The sequence below is a fragment of the Mya arenaria genome, chromosome 8, assembly GCF_026914265.1.
Source record: "Mya arenaria isolate MELC-2E11 chromosome 8, ASM2691426v1".
NCBI lineage: Eukaryota > Metazoa > Mollusca > Bivalvia > Myida > Myidae > Mya > Mya arenaria.
Window position 1 is genome coordinate 14,865,962 of NC_069129.1, and position 23,474 is coordinate 14,889,435.

General features: G+C 35.0%; 2 protein-coding genes across 2 annotated transcripts in view; one reads left to right on the forward strand and one right to left on the reverse strand.

Moving 5' to 3' along the window:
• Positions 1-4,702: 4,702 nt before the first annotated feature.
• LOC128242799 (uncharacterized) overlaps positions 4,703-23,474 on the forward strand; it is a 38,234-nt gene continuing 19,462 nt past the window's right edge. The window contains exon 1 of the mRNA XM_052960128.1: positions 4,703-4,838. The gene's annotated coding sequence lies outside the window, so the exon portion shown is untranslated. The remainder of the gene's footprint in view (positions 4,839-23,474) is intronic.
• The window catches only part of LOC128242797 (uncharacterized), an 88,298-nt gene continuing 73,553 nt past the window's right edge, over positions 8,730-23,474 (reverse strand). Inside the window, exons 36-50 of the mRNA XM_052960126.1 lie at positions 22,213-22,305; positions 21,896-21,960; positions 21,227-21,361; positions 20,928-20,988; positions 16,840-16,907; positions 16,290-16,365; positions 15,294-15,346; positions 14,866-14,997; positions 14,501-14,576; positions 13,816-13,916; positions 12,812-12,955; positions 12,296-12,421; positions 11,976-12,135; positions 11,131-11,218; positions 8,730-10,438 (exon numbers count right to left, since the gene is read on the reverse strand). Of these exons, the coding sequence (XP_052816086.1) occupies positions 10,269-10,438; positions 11,131-11,218; positions 11,976-12,135; positions 12,296-12,421; positions 12,812-12,955; positions 13,816-13,916; positions 14,501-14,576; positions 14,866-14,997; positions 15,294-15,346; positions 16,290-16,365; positions 16,840-16,907; positions 20,928-20,988; positions 21,227-21,361; positions 21,896-21,960; positions 22,213-22,305 (1,548 nt within the window). The 3' untranslated portion in view covers positions 8,730-10,268. The remainder of the gene's footprint in view (positions 10,439-11,130; positions 11,219-11,975; positions 12,136-12,295; positions 12,422-12,811; positions 12,956-13,815; positions 13,917-14,500; positions 14,577-14,865; positions 14,998-15,293; positions 15,347-16,289; positions 16,366-16,839; positions 16,908-20,927; positions 20,989-21,226; positions 21,362-21,895; positions 21,961-22,212; positions 22,306-23,474) is intronic.

Consider the following 23,474-nt stretch of genomic DNA (forward strand, 5'->3'; position numbering starts at 1 on the left):
TTTGACATACTTTTCTTTTATTTTGCATTCAACTTTTGTATGGATTTAACCGTTTTATTTTAGAATATTTTCTCTTTCTTTTTACATAATTTAAGTGCAAATGTAGAAGTTTTGACATTTGATGTGGCCATGACATTCAATAAATAAAAGCGTGTATTAATAGAAAACTAGAACACCGATAACACTGCTCAATCGCGCAGATATTTTGAAGGTTTAATTTGCCTCATTAAAGCTCATAATTAGAAAGAACCACCTATCAGTCAAGGATGTATGTAACTATAGATGAAAATAAGATCATGAATGTTTGCCAAAATAATGACAAGTCCCATTGAGATATCATAGTTACCGGCTATATTTATGGTCTCAGAACAATAAAAAATGACATTAACAGAACATACATGAGCTATGTTAGAAATTGGCGTGGGCCCAGGCAATAAGAAATTTCAAAACGCCTTCAGAAAATGTTCATTACAAGAGAACTTATGTTTAATATATCTAACATTTCTTTATTGAAAATGGATTTTTTAAAATCTGAATGGTACTCAATGTCATTTGAGTACGCCTTGCAATAAAATACAAATAATTTTTAAAATATTTAATGCATCCAATGACTTTGTTCATTTAATCAGTTACATGTATTTAATCCACGTTTAACGCGAATTTTGTGTTTATGATAGAGAAAACTTGAAATTTAATATTGCAATTAATGAACATTATGTTCTAAAACAATGTTAGTATTGCAAGGGACATTTTGTCAGTATATAAGTAAAGTAAAGTAAGTAAATAAAGTACATTCCTATTAAGGCTGCAATGACCCCGTCATCGAATCTTCCCGAAAGTTTCGTACGATCACATGTTTCAAACAAGGTTAGTTTGATAAAAAGGATGCCTTGTTGACTTTCGTACAACTACCAATTCAATGCGGCTTGCTTTGGAGGATTCCCTATCACAACATATGTTTACGGCATTTCCTACAATATCATATTTAATTAAATATTCGCTCAAACGTTGTCTTAGGATTGGACAGTACGTTCTTTTCGAGAACACTTTTGTTGTCCAGTAGCATACCGATAAGTCACTGAATTTCAGAAGGTCAAGAGAAAACACACACTCGTATTATGTCATAAAGTTGAATTTCGCAAAACCTTGCATCTTTGAAATGAGATTTTAGTAGCGCGTCATGTCTGAAAACGTGATTCAGAATGAGCATTTTCAAAATGCATACAGGGTCGTAGCAATATTTATGCAAAACGCTACAGAAACAAGCTCAGTAGCAAAAGGTTAAAACATAAACCCGGTTTAGTGACATTGGGCAAACGCCAAAGACATAGAACACAAAATTACAAACAAGAAACATAGAAGAACAGCACAAAACTCCACAAACAGCACAGTGCATACATACTATATATATATCTATATATAAAGGGTTATTTATCAAGCACTGTTATAGGTACCGCCTTGGAACGGTCAGTAAAATGTAAATTTACTGGGGGTTTAAACCAGTTTATGTGCATAAACCTGCTTTGATTATCGCTGTACATTACAGGAAATCAATCATATGCGCTGTATATCTTGTCGAATTTGGTAATTGTGTTACTTTTATTTTGCTAGTATATCATTCTAACAATGAACCGCGTCTCCCCAAAAAAAAATACTGTATTTTATCAGAAATCCTGTCATCGAAGTGGGTAGTGGATTTCGGATAGTTTCTCGACTTTTCTTTTCCATTTGGATTTTATCGAAATAAATTGAATAATTTTGAGTGAAGCGGGTTTTGTTGTTAAAGAATATGTTTAAACACATTTGTTTTATGTACCAAACAATGCCATTCACTACCTTTATCCATGTTTAATTTTACAGCCATGATGCTAGCCTGTACTACATTGCAACGCAGAACCACAAGGCTGCAGGGTGGATTGTTGCAAAATTATTGTAACACTGAATAATCATATAATGCACCGGTGATGTTACCAAGATTTTGCATTTAATTTAGAACCATGACAGATGCATGTATATAAGAAAATGCACTTGCTCAAATCAGCTATTCCGGCAAATGAATAACTTATATAGAATAATAATTTTAATGAATAGCTGGTTAAAAATGATCACTTCTGTTGTTCTGGTTTAACAATGTTTGATCTGTGTGTGCTATAAAAAGTTCACTGAAATCTAATGTACTGTTATTATTTTACTTAAATGTCTAAGTGTGGTTTTTATTTTATTAAAATTATATGTTCTGTAGTTGTTTCTCTGAAATATGTATTTGCGATTACTATTTTACTGTCAGTGCTCCTGTCTGCTCATTGAATTGTCTTGTTTTTTTTTTAAGTTAAAAGTTTTTGATCCTGGATTTGGAATATATATTTATGTGTATGTGGTTTATAGTACCAATTAAAAAAAATTCCCTCATATTCATAATACGTAGTTTTGCTTCTTTTTTAAATTTTGATTAAATATATTTCCATGAATTACAACTGTAATCACGATAATGCATTTCAATGTTTTCATGCTGTGCTTATAATAAACTCGTGTTCATATACCTTTTATTTAAGTTCTTAGTAACAATCAATTTTCACTTAAAAAGGCTGTGTTGCCAAAGTTCTTTGATACAAGTTCCATTTAAAGTGTTTGTTTTTTGTTTATTTATTATTTGTTTATAATTCATTTCCAATCGGTTTTATAAATAAATGCATTGGCTATGCATGTTTTTTTATATGATTTAATGATATCATGAAAAGTGTCAACGCTAAATGGCCCTATGCCAATAAACAAACACAAAGGAAAAAGCTTCTCTGACACCAGTGTTATAAACAGGAGATGCACAGAAGGGGATTATCCTGCCCAACATTCTTTAAACTAGGCCTTTAAATTTATCAATTGCTCTTTCCACATTAATTATTACAGCTGCAATACTTTGGACCCTTTTTCCTTCAATGTCAGTAATTTTGGCAGGTATTTCATCCTAGCACGTTATATGGCTCTCAGGAAAACGACATATATTCTGACAAGGCCCTAACCTGGGTACATTAGGTATTTAAACAACCTATACACACTGAATGTAATGGGTGTTATTCTGTACACGGCCTTGAACCGGGTACATCATGAACTTAAAGAACCTCTAAACAGAGAAATTATGGGGTGTAATTTTGTAAAAGGCCCCGACCTTGGTACATCAGGTACTTAATCAACCTGTGAACAGTGAAGATATTTGATGTAAAAAAGAGGAGAGGTAAACCTGACGAACAACTGTTGATATTGCCTAAATAATCCATATACACCAGCGGCGTTAAACCAAACTAGCTATTTGTTTCCCAATGTCAATATGAAATATATTATAATGATGTTTATCAAACACTTATTTCATTAAACAAATAATCAGAGAGCAATTCCTTTCTATTCTTAGTAAGCGTTACGCTCAAAACCAACCCTTGATAGGAAAGTGGCTGTGAGCTGACAATAGCATATATGAAACCTCACCTTTTATAGTAAAGCGTTTGTGAAGTTTTCAATGAAATATATGAAATCTCATTATGTATAGGCAAGTGGCTGTGAGGTAAACACTGACATATATACGGAACATAAACTTTCCTTGGCAAGTTAATGTAAGGTGAAAAATTAGAGACATAAAACCTCACCTTTTCTAGAAAAGCAGCTCTGATGTGAATATTAGCCAATACTTAACTCTACCATTTCTAGGCAAGCAGCTGTGATGTGAACAAAAAACAATACTTAACTCTACCACTTCTAAGCAAGCAGCTGTGATGTGAACAATAGCCAATACTAAACTTTACCATTTCTAAGCAAGCAGCTGTGATGTGAACAATAAAGGATATAGCTGGGCAGTTAACAAACAAATCAATGAAACCTCACCATTTCTAGGCAAGTGACTGAAGGTTGAACAATGTTCTTTTCGAGGAGGATGCCACACATTCTACAAAAGAATGATTTTTTTTATTGAATGAACAGTTTAGAACCAATCTACATGTTATCGAAACCGATTGATGGGGCCTACTTGATGTCACCCGCTTAATAAAATGGTCAAAATACAGCGATTATATTCGATTTAGCTGAAATAAATGAAACGAAAATTTAGAACTGATGTAATCGGGTAAGCGTGAATGTATTAATCATGAGTACTCGCCTGAGAGAAAATAGTTTCTTTCTAACACTCGTTTACAACTTTTAACTGCTTTCCCATAAATAGTGGTACTCGCTCATGTTTTGGCACCATTTTGTTCCCCGGTAATGCATCTAAAAACAAGTAAGTTATAACTGTTCTACTCTTTGATACGGAATTGCAGAAAACAATACCCTTAGAATACAAAACAGAGGGGTGCTTACCAACGCTGGTCCAGTCAAGATTTAGAAAAGTGACAATAAAACCTTTTGCTAACTCGTGTTACTTACGCTAAGTATTCAAAATCGTGGACTTGAAACATAAAATATCTGATCGTAAACACCATTTGTTGAATGATCTTAGTTTCATCACTCCTTATGATTTGCCAAACTTTATTTCGTCATAAAAAGTGCAATTTGCAAAAACATGAGCGAGTCTCTTAAAGGCGTATCTTTGTTGCTTGAATAAAGCTTCTATGTTGACATTGTACACTTCGATAGATATACCTTCTACATAGACATGTTTTATAAGCTTAACCTTTCTTGTCGCCTTCAAAATCGATATTCATAATTTACAGAATAGTTTATCAGAATAGATCAATTAACTAAATGAATGAGGCTATCTTTGGGTGTTTGTTTGAAGATATATGCCGCATGCCGTCTGTATGCCAAAATAATAGTTATGGATTCACTTAAAGGATAGATATATAAATTAGAAAAAGGTATGTTTTATTGTGTATCAATTGTTTAATTATTTTTGTTATTTTTAAGTCTTGTAGCGCGTTACAGAAACTGCTTTACTGTTACGACATATTTTTGAACACTTTTAAGCAATATATCGTGTTAGCATTCAATTAACCATTTAACAGAATGTTTTAATAACATTTTAAATGTGAGCAACATTGTTACGAATTAATTAACATTAAGCTTCAAACTTCCAGACCCGGTATTTATAAAACAGCGTATGATACTTAAGTTAAGTATCATACTGCTCATATGATATAATAACTTAAAAAATACTTAATCACTTTATTTTTTATGTATATATATATATTTATGTATCACGTTGAACTGTTCTTTAAAATGAACAACTCAGCCAATCGATTTAAGTTAGGAACTCACTCAAGATGTGATATGAATACCGGCCCCGACCTCTTGCATTGTGGTCATAAGGCCACAACAAATTGATCATTTGTTCGTCGGACTTGCCGCACCTAAAATCCGGAAAACGAAAAAAACAATAAAAAAACTTTTTTTTTTGCGCCCGCACCTACTTTTTGGCCGCGCATATTATTTTTTGTTTACTGCTGAATTTCCTCTATTTTCTGAACTTCTTTTACATAGAATTTAAACCTGCAACGTCGACTTCGTCTTTTTTTGAAGGTATTTCCAAGCTTTACATTCTTCGCGAGCAAAATTTCCTCGTGTCAGGACAAAATCAGGTCCGGGTAACCGCAAAACAGCCTATTTGTTGACAGTCTTTTTTGTCGGGAATATTTTGCAGGACGACCTGTTGTTATTTATTTCCGGTATTAATTTTCAGGTTACTGGTTACACACCACCATTGTTATTCCCTATATAATTCAATGTAAAGTTATAATTTTTAGACAACATTTAAAGGCATTTTGAGCGAATGCAGGCTATGATAACCACATATATTCTTAAAGTACAAGCTTTAAATTACCTTTTAAGCCAATAAAAAAGGGGGGTCAAGTTATTCCTAAGAAAAATCACTCCACTTGAAAAACAAACTCTAAAAATTGCACCGTCCGCCATGACAGTTCTTCCAAAATGACCTTTAACTATAGGGCAGCGGTTTATGCTTAAATCTCTACTCTAAATGATAAATCAAGCAAGAATAGATACTTAAGGTATAAAAGTTTCAGGAATAATGATAGTTTTGATTTACAGTGTATTGAGCATGTGAAAACATGTCTATCAATCATAAGAACATTTTTTTTTATTGAGAATTTTCCACACAACGGAAGTACATATGACGTAATGGTGACGTCATTCCTATAACTAAACCCGTCCCTGCATTTTTTATGAAAAACACTTTCGATTAGTCCTTCATACATAAATACACCCAAAGCTAGCTCAATCTGATAGTCTGTGTCAGGTTTTCCAGTTTCACTGCCTGTCACCCAAGTGCCTGTGCGTCTGTATTTTCTAAGGCGTTTTGGCCCAAAATGCCATACTTTGAGGTTATTCAACTGAACCTTGACTCAAATGGCATTATAGGCATCAAATGGGGCAGTTCTACACATCTTTGCACACATTTCAAGTTCTCGCAGTCAAATTTTCACCAAATTTGGACATTTTCAGTGCTCGTAAGATTGCAGACGACTCATTTTTAAAAAAAAAATAGGCGAAAGTTGTGAAAACCAGGAAATAGCATATTTTGATCAACCGGACAAGATAAATGCATTTAATTGTGAAAATTTTCCAGAAATAGTGAAATGCAATACATTTCTTACCAAAAATAACACTTTTTAAACAAAGCAGTTTGGTCCCTTTTAACTAAACCCGTCCCGGCATTTTTTTATGAAAAACGCTTTCGATTAGCCCTTCATACATAAATACACCCAAAGCTAGCTCAATCTGATAGTCTGTGTCAGGTTTTCCAGTTTCACTGCCTGTCACCCAAGTGCCTGTGCGTCTGTATTTTCTAAGGCGTTTTGGCCCAAAATGCCATATTTTGAGGTTATTCAACTGAACCTTGACTCAAATGGCATTATAAGCATCAAATGGGGCAGTTCTACACATCTTTGCACACATTTCAAGTTCTCGCAGTCAAATTTTCACCACATTTGGACATTTTCAGTGCTCGTAAGATTGCAGACGACTCATTTTTTTTAAAAAAAATAGGCGAAAGTTCTGAAAACCAGGAAATAGCATATTTTGATCAACCGGACAAGATAAATGCATTTAATTGTGAAAATTTTCCAGAAATAGTGAAATGCAATACATTTCTTACCAAAAATAACACTTTTTAAACAAAGCAGTTTGGTCCCTTTTAACTAAACCCGTCCCTGCATTTTTTTATGAAAAACGCTTTCGATTAGTCCTTCATACATAAATACAACCAAAGCTAGCTCAATCTGATAGTCTGTGTCAGGTTTTCCAGTTTCACTGCCTGTCACCCAAGGGCCTGTGCGTCTGTATTTTCTAAGGCGTTTTGGCCCAAAATGCCATACTTTGAGGTAATTCAACTGAACCTTGACTCAAATGGCATTATAAGCATCAAATGGGGGCAGTTCTACACATCTTTGCACACATTTCAAGTTCTCGCAGTCAAATTTTCACCAAATTTGGACATTTTCAGTGCTCGTAAGATTGCAGACGACTCATTTAAAAAAAAATAGGCGAAAGTTGTGAAAACCAGGAAATAGCATATTTTGATCAACCGGACAAGATAAATGCATTTAATTGTGAAAATTTTCCAGAAATAGTGAAATGCAATACATTTCTTACCAAAAATAACACTTTTCAAACAAAGCAGTTTGGTCCCTTTTAGGTTACACACCACCATTGTTATTCCCTATATAATTCAATGTAAAGTTATAATTTTTAGACAACATTTAAAGGCATTTCAAGCGAATGCAGGCTATGATAACCACATATATTCTTAATATAAATAAACACACTCACCGGTCTGAAAACAATCATTGAAAGTTTTTTGTTCAATTTAAGTTCCATTTGGGAGACTGTTTAAAGCGTTTTTATTTGAGAAGACCATGGTTCCTTCCTCAGTAGAGATATTTTTCTGGACTTTTAAAAACCGATAATTATTTAATAGGCCTTTATAAATACATGTAGGTGTCTTTACAGTAGCAGCAGTAAAACGTTGCTACTTTTTATAATGGGATACAAACTATGACAAACGCACGCACGAACATACACTAAACAACCTTTGTTGCAACCAAAAAGAGATAACGCACACTAACTTTTGAACTATATGGAGTTTTATTTGGTGTATAGATAATTTACATTGATTTTCCCCTTGTGTGGCCAACGCCACAGTTACTTAAATTCAAAGGCTGCTTAATATCTCCCTTTATCAATGATGTTTTAACAATATAGTTTGGTATCATAGTATGGAGCAAGCTCATGTCGAGGTTAGAATAATGGTTTAAGGGACAAGGTCACTAATGATTATTTTATGAACGCAGTTTCCCCTCAATAACTTTCAAAATAACCAGTGTGTAGTGGGGGGGGGGGGGGGGAGGACTTCTTGTTAAACAAAACCACGTGGAGAAGTACCACGAAATGTCTTTGTGGGCAATAAATGGTGCGATCTTGTGCATTAAAGGGGCAATTTTAACCAAATGCTGGTAACTAAATTCTTGTGACATTTTCTTTCCTTCCATAAATAAGTTTAGTCAGAAATGATACATATTGTCGAAAACCAAAATAATATTAAAATTACAAGCTCGTCAAGATATGAACATTGTATTTGGAATTCTTACTACCAAGGTCAAAGGCGCTGCTTGCATTTTCAAGGAAACTCAAAAGTTAAAGTTGTCACAATAGTCTGATTGCTCGAATATGAACTATTTGTGTTTGAAAATTTGATACACACAAGCTTAAATGAACATAAAACAAAGATGAGATAATTATTTATGTTTTTTATTCAAGTAATTAAAAACAATGTTACACTTTTTGTGTTGAATAACATAAAAACGTAAAAACAATTCTGTTGCAAAGTTAAGAAATTAATGTGAAAATCAGTAACGATTTTATGAAAAATGACAAGAAACAAATTCAAAGATGTTGATGAACAAATCCTGAAATCATTGTAAACGAAAAGTGTCAGTTTCGATTTTAGAGTCAGTGGTTCCATCAATTTTATTGCTTTTTTTGTATCAAGCAATGTCAATATAAAATAATCTATTTTTCTTCTCAATACAATTGTTTATCCATTTGTACAAAAAAAAAATCTTTAATATTTTGAGTCCTCAGTCACCAGCCACTTGCCAACAAATTGCGACTTTAATAGGACGGATGATTGCCGATAGGAAAAGCGATGAGATTTTCCAAGGATATTATTTTTATATACAGTCTTGATCAGATAGTATGTCGAAACAATTTAATGTTCAGAACAACTATGTCCTTTTGGATCCCACTTCAGGATTGTGACCTGACACAGGCCAATACAATATGTACAGTTGAGAAAAAAACAACAACACTATAATACAAACATTTCAGTGTATCATTGACCAGAGAAAAACTCCAAAAGACGAGAAAAAAGAAAAAAACGTTTTCAAATACCTATTCCTAAACCTGGCTAAAACATCTGCCTAAAAAAGAACATTTTTTGTTAGTTATCACAAAAACAATCACCGACATGATTTTCAAAGCTGTACTGTGTTTTAACAGATCATTGTACAAAATTACAATTCATTGCTGATGAAAGCCAAAGTTTTTTTAAAATTTATAATGTTAACAAAAGTGCAACACAGTTGAACGCAAGGCTCATCCGTTGTTTCAAGGCGAAAAGAGTTATAGGCATTGCTGTACATGTGGTTATTGTTTCTGGCAAAACTTGTTCAGGTTTCATTTGATAATCCTGAACGGTCAATAATATAATGTCAGGGCAATTTTGTAAGCACGCAAACTCAATACTTCAAAGCCATGAAAATAATCAAACGAGCACAAAAGATGTAAGCAGTAGGCATAAGTCTTAACTATGGTTAAATGCTTTTACAACCAAAGAAATTATGAATAGCACGATTACCCACTTCCTACTGCAAAGGTGGATGAAAACACGTGTCCAGCTGTTTGACACAGTTAGACAAGGAGCAAAACTCAACCTTTTTTACAATGGAACTAGCCACGCATGAGGCAATTGCCATTGTGAGCATGGTTATAAAAAATACTATAACATTTCATTGGCGGGAATAATGTCCCCTGCTTTAACCTTAAATCAGATCGATGGCCCATTTATGAAAACGTCTATGGTTGGAGCATTAGAGTAAATCAATACGAACCACCTTTACAATCACTTTCTGTCACGAAGAAGTTAGTGATAATGTCTGTTTGGCAATTTGTCGAATTGGCTATTGGTTTTTCCAACCAAATCTCGATCCACAATCACTTTCAGTCTCAGCTAGGTTGTGACGTCAGTGTGCTTGTCAAAGTCGTTCATGTTTTCAAATTGGGTTTTGGTAGGCAATGCTGTTAAAATCGTAGTCAGTGCGGTTATCAAAGTCATCCATGTTTTCGAGGCTGTCGCTTGTGTCCGTTTCCGTATCCTCGGGTTCGCGAACCTGAACCGTTGACTGCTTCATCCCTCGGAACATGGCTTTTTTCTTCTTTCCCTCTGTAATTGGAGAGACTTTTCATTAATTAGATGTATGTCTGGAGAGAAAAAAAATCTTACGTATTCCATCCATCAGCGTTGATTTTTATGTAAATTGACGAAACAAATTATATTTAGGGCTAAAATACTAATCGTACACCAGAGCGAAAATGCTTTCCGTATTTACTTTGATGAATGAGAATGTTCAAACCAATGGGAATTATTTAATTTTAATAAAACATTTATATGGCGTAATAAAACTAAAGCACTGGGAGAATCGCCTAAATTTGTTTGTTGCTGTTTTTCCTGATGCACAAGTTGCAAAACTCGACATTAATTAGACCAAGAGTTATGTTTCTGGCAATATGTAAACCTTGCTTCATTTAAACATCCTTGAACAGTTTGTGATTCATTGTAAAGGTTCAAGTGTTTGAAAAACAATGCTGATGGTGACGATAACATGACTATCACAATACCTCAACTTAATTCCTTCTAAAATGGTTTTTGTCTTTGAAAACAGTTCAGCTAAAAATCAAACTAATTGTTGGTTCCATATATGTTCATATAACATACAATACTACAAGGGCAAAGCTGATTTGCATTAGCCAAAATAACAATAGATGGATTTCTTCCAAAGAAAAGGCTTTTGTTATATATGTAAGAAATATTAGAAAATAACAGCACACTAATGCAACTGAACAACAGTGTTTTACTTGAAAGAAGGAAGGGTCTCTGATCATCTTTCTCTTCTGAGTCGGAACTGTCCAGAATATGCTCGCAATCGGCCACCACATTCCCATGCTGAAGCGAATACAAATACATACATACATACATATTATTGTTTGCATTAGGGTGGTATCAGTTTTATTTCATGGAGAAGTAATTTGTTGATAGGAAGCTCAGCTAAATCTCAAATGAAATTGGTATCTCTATGAAACTAACCATTTACTATACACATGTAGGCAGGAGTAAAATAGTGGTTTAAACATTTGTTAATAAACTTTCATGGAAATATATGATTTTTCGACATTTGAGTCACTTGCACACACTTAAAGTTTATGTATAAATTCCTCTAAGCGTATGTTTTCAATATTAATTAATAGCAGATGATATTGAAACAATTCAAACTAATCCTAAATAATGTAATCACGGCACAAATCTGAGAAGCAACAATCTTTCAATTCAATCATAAGATTATTTCATCCAGTCAGATAAAACGCAAAATATATTTCAACCTATTAAGCATGATCATGTCACTCAAAATAAAGTTTTGTCTTAATGAACATTAGAATGAAATTAATGCTATCTTTAATGGTTTCCAGGTTACACCAAAACATAAGTTTGGCTTTGGGCTATAAACATCCGTTTTCAAATCTTCTTGAAAAAAAATCAAGCTTTAATTTATATAAATCCCTTAAAGCGTTGTGTTCCAAGGAAGGGGCATGGATTTCCAAAATAAATTCTACGAACCTTCACAGTGACAGCAGAAGTCATATTCAGTATTGACAAGAAAGCAAAAACTTCTTTCAAAAATGTTTAACCCTTGTATCACACTAACCTTGATCTTGTCATGAAGAGGTCGACTCCACATGCCCTTTTCCTGTTTCTTGAGTGACACAAGGACCTCCCGTTGTTTTACATGCCACGTACACTTTTCAACACACACTCGGTCATACAGCCGGTAGGTGAACCCGTAGTTGACACCCCTGGATAGGGCCCTGTCAGGGAAATGGAAGTGGAAACACTCTTAGTTACATAGTTGATAGTTAAAGCTGTAGTTGACGCCACTGGATGTGGCTTTGTCAGTGAAATAGAAGTTATATAGTCGGAAGGTAGAGATTTACAAGCAAAAAAGTTATAGAAACTACCTTAACACACCTGAATGAGATCGTATCCTCAGTGAAGGTGACAAGATCATGGGCTGCAGGGTTGACATCACAAACCTTTATCACCAACAGCATAACAAAGGAGTTCTGATTCCAGCGGACCTCTGGAGCAACCAAACTGAAAAACAAGTTGGTATCAATTTCATGCAACAAAACATTATTTCATTTTAACATTTTTAACCTTATCCCATCCTCCAAAACTCTCTTCTTTTAAGTTATACACCCCTATTTACCAACACCCCTTGCTTATTATATCAAGCAGTTCAAGAATTTACTATAAAATTTAAGTCTTAATTGTTTGTGATTTTTAAGGTTACTTAATTAATAAAACCTAAAAATCAATAAAGATTAAAAGTAAAAACAAAATAAGTAGTTATTAAGAATATCAGGTAACTCTAAGTAATTTTGCGTTACATAAAAACTTTTTAAAGGTTAAAACTGAAAACAAAGTTGATAGTCATAAAGAATAGTGGAGCCTTTACCAGAAGTCAAACAAGAAAAGCAATACCTGTCTGACATGGGACCCATATGTTGCATTCCTGGTTTCAAGAGAAGCCCTCTGATCGGCTCAGAAGGGACCTTGAAGTCAAGGGAAGTCTTAAGGTCTTTACAAAGCTGTTTTGTTGCAGGAGGCATCTCTAGGTCTAAGATTCTGTAAAATACACACATATTCAAAGGCTTTTAAAGCTTAAAATGTTGATTTGTGACTGGTGGCAGATCCTCTGAAAAACAACAACACCAACAACAACATTTGAAATCAAGGTAAGGCTTCTTTATGGCTGGTGGTAACTCTTGGTATAAGAGCATTTGAAATATACTCTTTAAAGACATTAAAAGTCGATGGAAGTATGTGAGCCCCTAAATAGCTGCTTTGTGGCTGGTTGTAGCTCCATGTCTAAGATCATGTACAAAATACTCCCGTATTTGAAATGAAGGGAAGTATAAGAGCCGATACCAAACTGCTTGTAGCTTGTGGTAGATCATAGTCGGTCAACAAACATTTTAAGTCAATGGAAGTATGCCAACCCATACATAGGTGCTGTGTGATATAGGGCAGGCCTTCATCTGAGATCAGTGCAAACATGAGGGTTGCAATCATGTGGTGCTCTTTAAGGAGGTTCTTGCGTTAACACAAGGCGTGCTACCCTTACCATATGGCAGTGATTAAGTGTGCCTTATGAGGAAGGCCATGTGTGTTTACATTATTTGTGTTACCCGTACCTCCTGAGAATACATCTAGTGATCATGTAGAGCTCAATGAGGAGGGTCTAGGAATCATGTCAGATGTGTTTACTTGACCTGTTGAGAGTTGTGACCATGTGATGCTCTATAAAGAATGTCTTGTATTTAAACCAGGTGTGTTACATTGATCTGTTGAGAATGGTGATTATGTGTTGCTCTAGGAGGGATGTCTTGTGTTCCCACTAGGTGTTGTATCTTGATCTGTTGAGACTTATTATATTGTGTTCTTTAAGGAATGTCTTGTGTTTACAGCATGTGTGTTACCCTTACCTGTTGAGAATGGTTATCATGTGGTGCTCTATGAGGAAGGTCTTGTGTTTACGACGGGTTGAGGCAAAGTGGTCACATTGCTGTACACAAAACGCAATACACTGAAATTAAATTAATAAAATTTTATTTCAGTCTTTAATTCAATAAAGGTTTATGTTTCCTTAAAGCAAAATGTTTGTGCTGGTAGGATATTCCACAAGAGCACCTTGTAGTAAACGCCAAAGCGTGTCTGTTTTTTTCTTTTCCAGTCTAAGAAGGGCCATGACCAGAAAATCATTGAAGCCTAAGTTATGTGTCTTGCTATGTATGTGGGCATTGTCACCGAAAACATGCATAACAAGAATCTTTTGAATACCTAAAGCAGTTCTAAATTATGACCAAAGTTAATGATTTGCACATGTTAATCTCTTACTTCAGCCTAGTCTATGACCTTGACCTTTTTCTTTGAAAAACAGACAAGCTTAAAACCTTTGATTAAACCTGTGTTATTTCTGTTTTAAGATATTTTAATAGATACTTAGAATATTGGCATATATATGAAAAACATTCTAGTATTATGTGTTAAATAAAGGTGATGCATAATTACCAGATCATCATCATATATAGTCTGACATAATATCAAAGTTTGATAATTTAATCCTTAGGTTTCTCACAATAAACATTGCTACATGTATGGAACACCTACCTTAGGACAATCAGTTTTCTGGAGATTCTTAACAATGGCTTCCATTAATGATTCTTTCTTGAAATCATCATGACCACTATAATATTTTACAAAAATAAAGTTGTAAGTTGAAGTACAATTCTTCACAGTAGGCATATACATCAATATCAAGTCTCATTTACATATATCAAGTCTCATTTACATAACATTTGTTTTTCATTACACACAGTCTGCCTTATAAAATAAAAGGTTTAAATCTGTGTGATTATAGAGTTTCATAATAAAAAGCATCATTGTACTAAAACTTTAAAAAAGAAACTATTGTTTCATTAGTTGCCCATAAGTTTAATTAATTTCCTAAAGAAGAACAAGAATAGTTTGCTAACCTATCATGTTGACTAAGAGCTGCAATAAGAGACAGAACTCCTTCAGAAACCGAGTGATCTGTAGCCTTTGACAGGAACGAGACGATCTTTTGAACAAGGCCATGTCCTGGGTACATCAGGTACTTAAACAGTCTATGAATGTAAAATTTCATTATGTTCCAGTTAATTGAATCAACAAAAACTAAAACATCAACACTAACAGTAATTTGTGTATTTCAAGGCGGCACATGTACAAACGTTTCAAGCAAGAACTCCTGCAAAATATTTTCAATCATGTACTGACCAATAATTAAGCACGATTAAGTAAGCTTACACAAAACAGCAAGGATAGCGTTGGATATGGAGCCCACCAACTGTTGTTAAAGAAAGGTGTTATTTAACTCTTTGAAAATATAATCATGTCTTAATCTAAAAGCAATGGACTTTACCCGTCTGATCCTGAGGTCAGAGAAGCAAACGCCTGGCACACAGCTCCCTGCACCTGCAAATATAAGGCTTCATATATTAGAACATTAGATGTGTGCATGTTGATGACATATAAAACAAACGGAAATATGAGACTTACAGCGATCTAGTTTAATTATTTTGCCATTTTGCTAGTGCCATTTTTTCAACAAGCAGAATGGTGGGTTCCTCTAGCAATTATTTAAAGGTTGTTTTACTTCCAGTAGTTTGACAAATCAATAATTTGATATATTGTTGCATTATGTACATTATCATTTGAATACAGCGACAAGCCTCTACACGCAGTCACGTTATTTTTTTTTATAAACTACCTTAAAGAAGTTTTTAAAGAGAAAAGGACAGTTTGAGCAAATACGCCAATTTACTTCACATTCGCAAAAATATTCGAGTGCCAGGAATTTCACCTCGCATTTTTTTATATTCTACTTGCGTTTTGAAATTAGCAACCGTAAAATTCGATCCCCGACTTATATGTAACAAGCATGCACAAGTTGATATCAAATAAAGATGAAAATATGCGACTCACATGGTACAATAATGCAAAGGTTTGTGACAAATAATAAATATAGGAGACTAATAAAATTAACTAGACATTTTGAACTTCATACAATGTAATGAATGTTGTGCTTGTTGTGACAAGTAAAGCCCGTAATTTTGATATAATATGTTATATGTTTGCTCCAGTATTTAACTCGTTGTACAGCAACCATATTCGGTGAAAACAATGTAAACATCAAATGACAAGAGCAACTAATATCATAATGCTAGCTTTTTAAATTAAAAAAAATCAATTCTACTACTTTTAAATAGTGTTCGGATTGAATGTATCTAAAACAGCTTCCCATATGGCACAAAACAAGACAATTGGTTGACCAATAATGAACAATTTTGTTTAAAGTTTTGATTGTTTATAGACCCTTGTTAGCACATCTAATGATAATGCTTCTATATTTTCAAACCTGCTGACACATGGTGGATTCCATTAGTTCAAATAGAACATCAGTTGAGTCCTGACCTCTGAAGGCTTCCTGCAGTCTGAAGCAAAAGATAAACAAAAAATGTTATGTTAACACATGTATGCTGAAACAGATTAAACATATAGGCTGAAGTAGAAAAGGTTCACTGGCTTCCAACCTAGGTGACCCGGGTAAAAATCCCGTCCTGGTCACATTTGAATTTGGTATGTGGTCATAAAGCCGGACAGGTGGGTTTTTTCGGAACTCCGGTCACAGAGACGCAGAGAAATGAAATTCTGGAAACTTCTAGAGACCTATCATGCACAAAATTTCGAATTTTGTCCACAACCAACTTACATTGATAATCAGATATTTGCACATGAAAAAAAATAAACCTACTTATTCAATTTAATAAATATGATAATATATAACATCATTATAGGCAGAAAATACAATGTCATGTAGAAAGGGTGAAAAACGTGAATTTGAAATAAGTATCAGAGATGATACTTTTCACCTAGAAATTACACAAGTTCTAGGTTTCATATATTACCTGACTGAGATATTAGCAGCCTGGGTGATAAAGTCTGCAGCCTGGCGCTGGTAAATTGAACAAGAATTCTGGAAACAAACAACAGCATAGTGATTAGTCATTGCATTTTTTAAATTCAAATTCTATACTTCTTCAAAAAATGAATTTGTACAATAGTATACATGTAGTTTTGCTGTGGACACATCAAATTATTTTTTTCTTTTACAGATTTTCAAGGGGAAAATGGGTGAATGAGCTAAAATTATAATTCCATTTCTATTTCAAAGATAAACGTCAGTGGCAAAAGCGATTTTGATGAAATTAAAAAACGCATTCTGAAGTTGTATATACATATTACCATTACATTTTTAATGAATAACACATTTTGCTTTGATGTGTTCAAGTTATGTGAGCATATTGCCATTATTCATACAGGTTCAGCATGAAAATAAATCACTTGTAATGAAACGTCTCAGTATCGAGTACAATAGAAAATCTTGATGTGTTCATTTTAACAAGGGATGCCACTCTCTTACACACTAGAACTCCGCGAGTCAGATGTGTCGCCTGACAAATTATTTACTGTCGACATTATAGCTGTTAGATTGGCATTTTATTCATTTATAGACAATGATGTTGCCATTTAACTTTCAAGTGTAGGTGGCATTTGAACCCTCAATCAGATATACCTACGGAATAAGTTTCAGGTTGAAACCTCCTATAGTTTACGAGTTATGCCACGGACAAAACCTAAGCAAGAAATTAACAAAGGGCAATAACTCTAAAAATATGGCAGCAAGAGTAACGGTTCTTGTGCACTGCACTTGCCCTCAATGAGATCTATCTAGCTATGAAGTTTCAAGTTGATACCTCTTATATTCTTCAAGATATGCCCCGGACAAAACTTTAAGCATGAAAATTAACAAAGGGCAATAACTTTAAAACTAAGAAAGCAAGAGTTACTGTTATTGTGCACTGCACTTGCCCTCAATGAGATATATCTAGCTATGAAGTTTCAAGTTGATACCTCTTATATTCTTCAAGATATGCCCCGGACAAAACTTTAAGCATGAAAATTAACAAAGGGCAATAATTTTAAAACTAAGAAAGCAAGAGTTACTGTTATTGTGCACTGCACTTGCCCTCCATGAGATCTATCTACATATGAAGTTTCAAGTTGATAACTCTTATATTCTACAAGATATGCCCCGGACAAAACTTTAAGCATGAAAAATAACAAAGGGCAATAACTCTAAAAATATGGAAGCAAGAGTAACAGTTCTTGTGCACTGCACTTGCCCTCAATTAGATCTATCTACATATGAAGTTTCAAGTTGATACCACTAATAGTTTAGGAGATATACCCCGGACAAGCGAAAATGGGACGCGGACGCCGCCGACGACAAAAGTAACCCCTATATGTCGTCTTTTCAGGCGACACAAAAAGCGGTTAACGTAAACACTTTTGCTTAGAAAACTAACAAACACTCCCAAAATTACAAATTGTATTTAACATATTTCATAAAACTTCAATAATCTGTCTCTATAGTGTAGTGGGTCCGGTCTTAACTACAATTATCGGGCATCCTGCTTCGATGCATTCTGTTTTTCAAACCTTTTTTGGTATGGTTCATTATAAACAAATTTACTTTTTTTGTGAAGTATTATGATAATAATATATTTTAATGAAATCTGCAATATAACAGGTTATTGAATCTAAAGCTGAATAACAAATATTTAATATGCTTTTACATGGATAACATGCTAAGATAACTTACTTCATGTGGTGTGCATCTTTTTTCAATTTTGATGTGCAGTTATTTTCATGAAGTATGTGTTTTTGTGCTATTTTTTAATAGACAGACAAAGGTTATGGAAATTTACTTACTGTTGCATAAAGCATGACTATAGCATATAAAGAATGTTTTCCTAAATTATATTATGAACTTTTGGTTATTGTCCAATAGAAAATTGAAATCCGATTAGATTTCGCTTTTCGATAGCAAATGGAGTCTGATTTTCAAACATTACAAATCGCCATAGCAGTTGCTTAACATGAAATTTGAAATTGAAAGTATAATTTTCTCATGGTACTATTTTGCTGTAGAGTAAGGTGATAAACAAACATTAACAAGAGATGTTTGTCAAACATTATGCCCCCCCTGAGCGCCATGTTGTCAGGATTATATGGACAATTGAATGAAATATGCATGGACCGAAATGACAGCTGATTTGTCGCCAACATTGTATGCCGTTGAGGCAGTTTTAAGATTATGACCATTCAAAGTTTGAGGATCGAGTGTGTTATGACCATGACCTTTGACCTCAAAATCCATAGTAGTCATCAGCTGGTCACCAAAAATCTAAATGTTAAGTTTGAGGGCCATGGGTGCAGGCATTGACAAGTTATCACACAGACAAGCATTTTTCGTTCAAGGTCACTGTAACTTTGACCTTTGATCCAATGACCCCTTAAATCATAAGGGGTCATCTACAGGTCAGACACAACTCCAAGTCAAGTTTGAGGGCCATCGGTGCAGGCATTGTCCAATTATCACTTGAAACATTTTCGCATTCAAGGTCACTGTGAACCTGACCTTTGACCCAATGACTCCTAAAATCAATAAGGGTCATCTCCTCGTCAGGCCCAACTTACATGTCAAGTTTGATGATCATAGATTCAGGCATTGTTGAGATATCACTGGGAGAAGATTTGTTAACTTTTTTGCGTTAAAGATTACTGTGACCTTGACCTTGGCCTGATGACCCCTAAAGTCAAGAGGGGTCATCTACTGGTCAGGCCTAACCTTCATGTCAAGTTTGATGACCATAGGTCCAGGAATTGTCGAGTTTGCTTTCAAGGTCACTGTGACCTTGACCTCTGACCCGTTAAATCAATAGGGGTCATCTACTGGTCAGGCCCAACCTCCAAGTCAAGTTTGAGGGCCATGGGCGCAGGCATTGTTGAGTTATCACTCGGGCAACCTTTTATCGTTCAAAGTCACTGTTACCTTGACCTTTGGCCCAATGACCCCTAAAATCAATAGGGGCCATCTACTGGTCAGACCCAACCTCCAATTCAAGTTTGATGGCCATGGGTGCAGGCATTGTCGAGTTATCACTCAGACAACCTTTTACCATTCAAGGTCACTGTGACCTTGACCTTTGGCCCAATGACCTTCAAAACTATAGGGGTCATCTACTGGTCAGGCCCAACCTCCAAGTCAAGTTTGAGGGCCATAGGTGCAGGCATTGTCGAGTAATGACACGGACAACCTTTTACCATTCAAGGTGACTGTGACCTTGACCTTTGGCCCGATGACCCCCCAAAACAATAGGGGTCATCTACTGGTCAGGCCCAACCTACAAGTCAAGTTTGAGGGCCATGGGTGTAGGCATTGTCGAGTTATCACATGGACAACCTTTTACCATTCAAGGTCACTGTGACCTTGACCTTTGGCCCGATGACCCCCAAATAATAGGGTTCATCTACTGGTCAGGCCCAACCTCCAAGTCAATTATGAGGGCCATGGGTGCAAGCATTGTTGAGTTATCACTCGGACAACCTTTTACCATTCAATGTCACTATGGCCTTGATCTTTGACCCGATGAGCCCCGAAAACAATAGGGGTCAGCTACTGGTCAGGCCCAACCATCAAGTCAAGAATGAGGGCCAAGGGTGCAGGCATTGTCGAGTTATGACTCGGACATCCTTTTACCATTCAAGGTCACTGTGACCTTGACCTTTGGCCCGATGACCTCCAAAAACAATAGGGGTCATCTAATGGTCAGACCCAACTTCCATATCAAGTTTGATGACCATAGGTCTAGGCATTGTTGAGTTATCACTCGGACAAGCTTTAAAATTATTTTACTATTAAGGTCACTGTGACCTTGACCTTTGACCCGATGAGCCCTAAAATCAATAGGGGTCATCTACTGGTCAGGCCCAACCTTCATGTCAAGTTTGATGACCATACGTCCAGGAATTGTTGAGTTATCACTCGGACAAGCTTTGGTCTACCGACGGACCGACCGACATACCGACATGCCTGTGCAAAGCAATATACCCCTCTTCTACGGAGGGGGGCATAATAAGGAAACCTCACCATTTCTAGGCAATAAGTTGAAAGTTGAACAATGTTCTCTTCCAAAAGGATGTCACACATTCTACAATAGAATGAAGATATTGATTGAACAGTTTAGAAACAATCTAACACTAATTTTTAAATAATTCCTGGAGACAAGATATATTTTTGGAAAAACTACAATGCTCTTATCCAACTGCTTAAAAAATTATATTGTAGTGTACACATTCATAAGTGCATGTTCTCCACTTACAGGCACAATAGCAAGTACAATTCATACATTGTCTTATGTACTCTGTATGCAATCAACAATGCATTACCTGTCACCCGCTTTGACATAACACAGTAGACACTCAAATATGGTTTTGTGGATTTCCGGCTGTGTTACCCTGCCCACCATCTTAACCAAGCTCACAAGTCCTTCTTTTGCAACTGACTCCTGAGTGGTGCTTAAACTGAAATACACATGATGTACATAGGTATTTATGAAAGATAATCTACCTCATTGTCTACTTCATTGATTGGATCAACTAACTCTGCAGCTCACTTGGAAGCTGTTGATAATGTCACAAAATATGTATTTCATTTCGTAAAGGTATGGCCAAGTTTAAAGTCTTTGTAAAACAACGCCATTTCAAAATTGATGCTGCCACCAGGGCAACCAGATACATGTACCTCAAAATATTATCTTCGATAAAACAGATATGCAAAAGAACTGCCTATATAGGACGTTTTATTATTATCACTATATATGTTCACCAAAATTTCGCAAATTGGTTGCTTCACCCGACCTCTTGACTCGAAATCAATAACGGTCTTCTACTGATCATGACAAATGAATATATCCAAATTCAAATCTTTTTAACAAGCTATTCAACAAACTAACGTTAGAGATCAAACACAAACAGAGATCAAACACAAACGTTTGACACCACAGACAAAGGCTGTTATCCAGACTTAACAGGTGAAACGATAATTGGAGAACTTACCTTCCAAGACATTCTGAAAGGATGTTGTAAAGCTCTTCGGCAAGTTTGGTAGCCTTACAAAGGTCCTAAAACACACATTTATAGACATACGTTAACAAAACTTACTACACTCATATACTTTTCTTGCCTGCATCATATTGCATATAACTAATTACAGTCGCCAGATTTGATTTAAAATCTTTAAAAAAAAATACTAGCTTTCTTGGGATTCAACAAGTAATGTTTGGTAGAAAACATATAATAAAGTGAAAATTATGAAAGTATATGCAGAACTTCAACTCTTCTTTCTTGAAATCACCCTAAATAACCAGTTTTACCTTTTCCCAATACACAGCAGAACAGAGGCCAGGAATCTTATGGAGTCTTGATGGGAACACCCTCTTTCCCGGTGTGGACCGGGGTAACAATGGCTGCAAACAAAAAAGAATGTAAACTTTAATAGGGAACAGGGGTTGTGTGTATAACTCGAATTGTAAATTTGAACACAAACATTGTTGAGCAGTGTAAATTGTACTATTTGGCACAAATTTACCAACAATTCAGAATACATCTTATTTTTTCAGCGAATTAAATTGCATAAAGACAATCATTAAGTACTAGCTAAATCATAAAGGATGTTAACTCTCGCAGGTGTTGGAAGACCCCCCTTCTGACACTCATACGATGCACCCTAAGTGCAGATAGATTTTTTTTCATTTTGGCAATTAGTACTTTGTAATTAGTAATTGCGAAAAGTTTAGAAACAAGAGCTGTCACAGAGACAGCGCGCTCGACTATTCCGCCGCTTTTCAGTGTAAGGATTGACTTGAAAGTGGTTACATGCAAAACCTTACCCAGAATTTCTATGTCAAATAAAAAAAGGGCTATTATTTGAATTTAATGCAAACTAGAGTTATCTTACTTGGTTATCTAACTAGATTGGATGGTTGAATACCATTTTATAAAGTCTCCATGCAATACATCCAGTAGTTGCTGAGACATTAACCTATGTGTGCTTACATGCAAAACCTTAACCAGAATTTCTAAGTCAAATAATAAAGGCCCATAATTTGCATTATATTCAAAAAGTGTTACCTTACTTCATTAATTTAGTAGGTTATATAGTTGGGAATACATATGTAAAGTTTCAATGCAATACATGATATATTTGCTGAGATATTGACTTAAATGTGGCTACATGCAAAACCTTAACCATTATTTCTAAGTCGAATAATAAAGGGCAATTATTTTGCATTGAATGCAAACTACAGTTATCTAACTTTATTAATTTAGTATATTGGATGGTTGAGTACCATTGTATAAAGTCTCAATGCAATACCTCAAGTAGTTGCTGAGATATTAACCTATGTGTGCTTACACGCAAAACCTTGACCAGAATTTCTTAATGCGAATAATAAAGGGCAATTATTTGCATTAAATGCAAACTAGAGTTATCTAACCTGGTCAATTAAGTAGGTTGAATGGTTGAGTACCATTATATCGAGAATCAATGCAATACCTCAAGTAGTTGCTGAGATATTAACCAATGTGTGCTTGCACTCAAAACCTTAACCAGAATTTGTAAGTCGAATAATAAAAG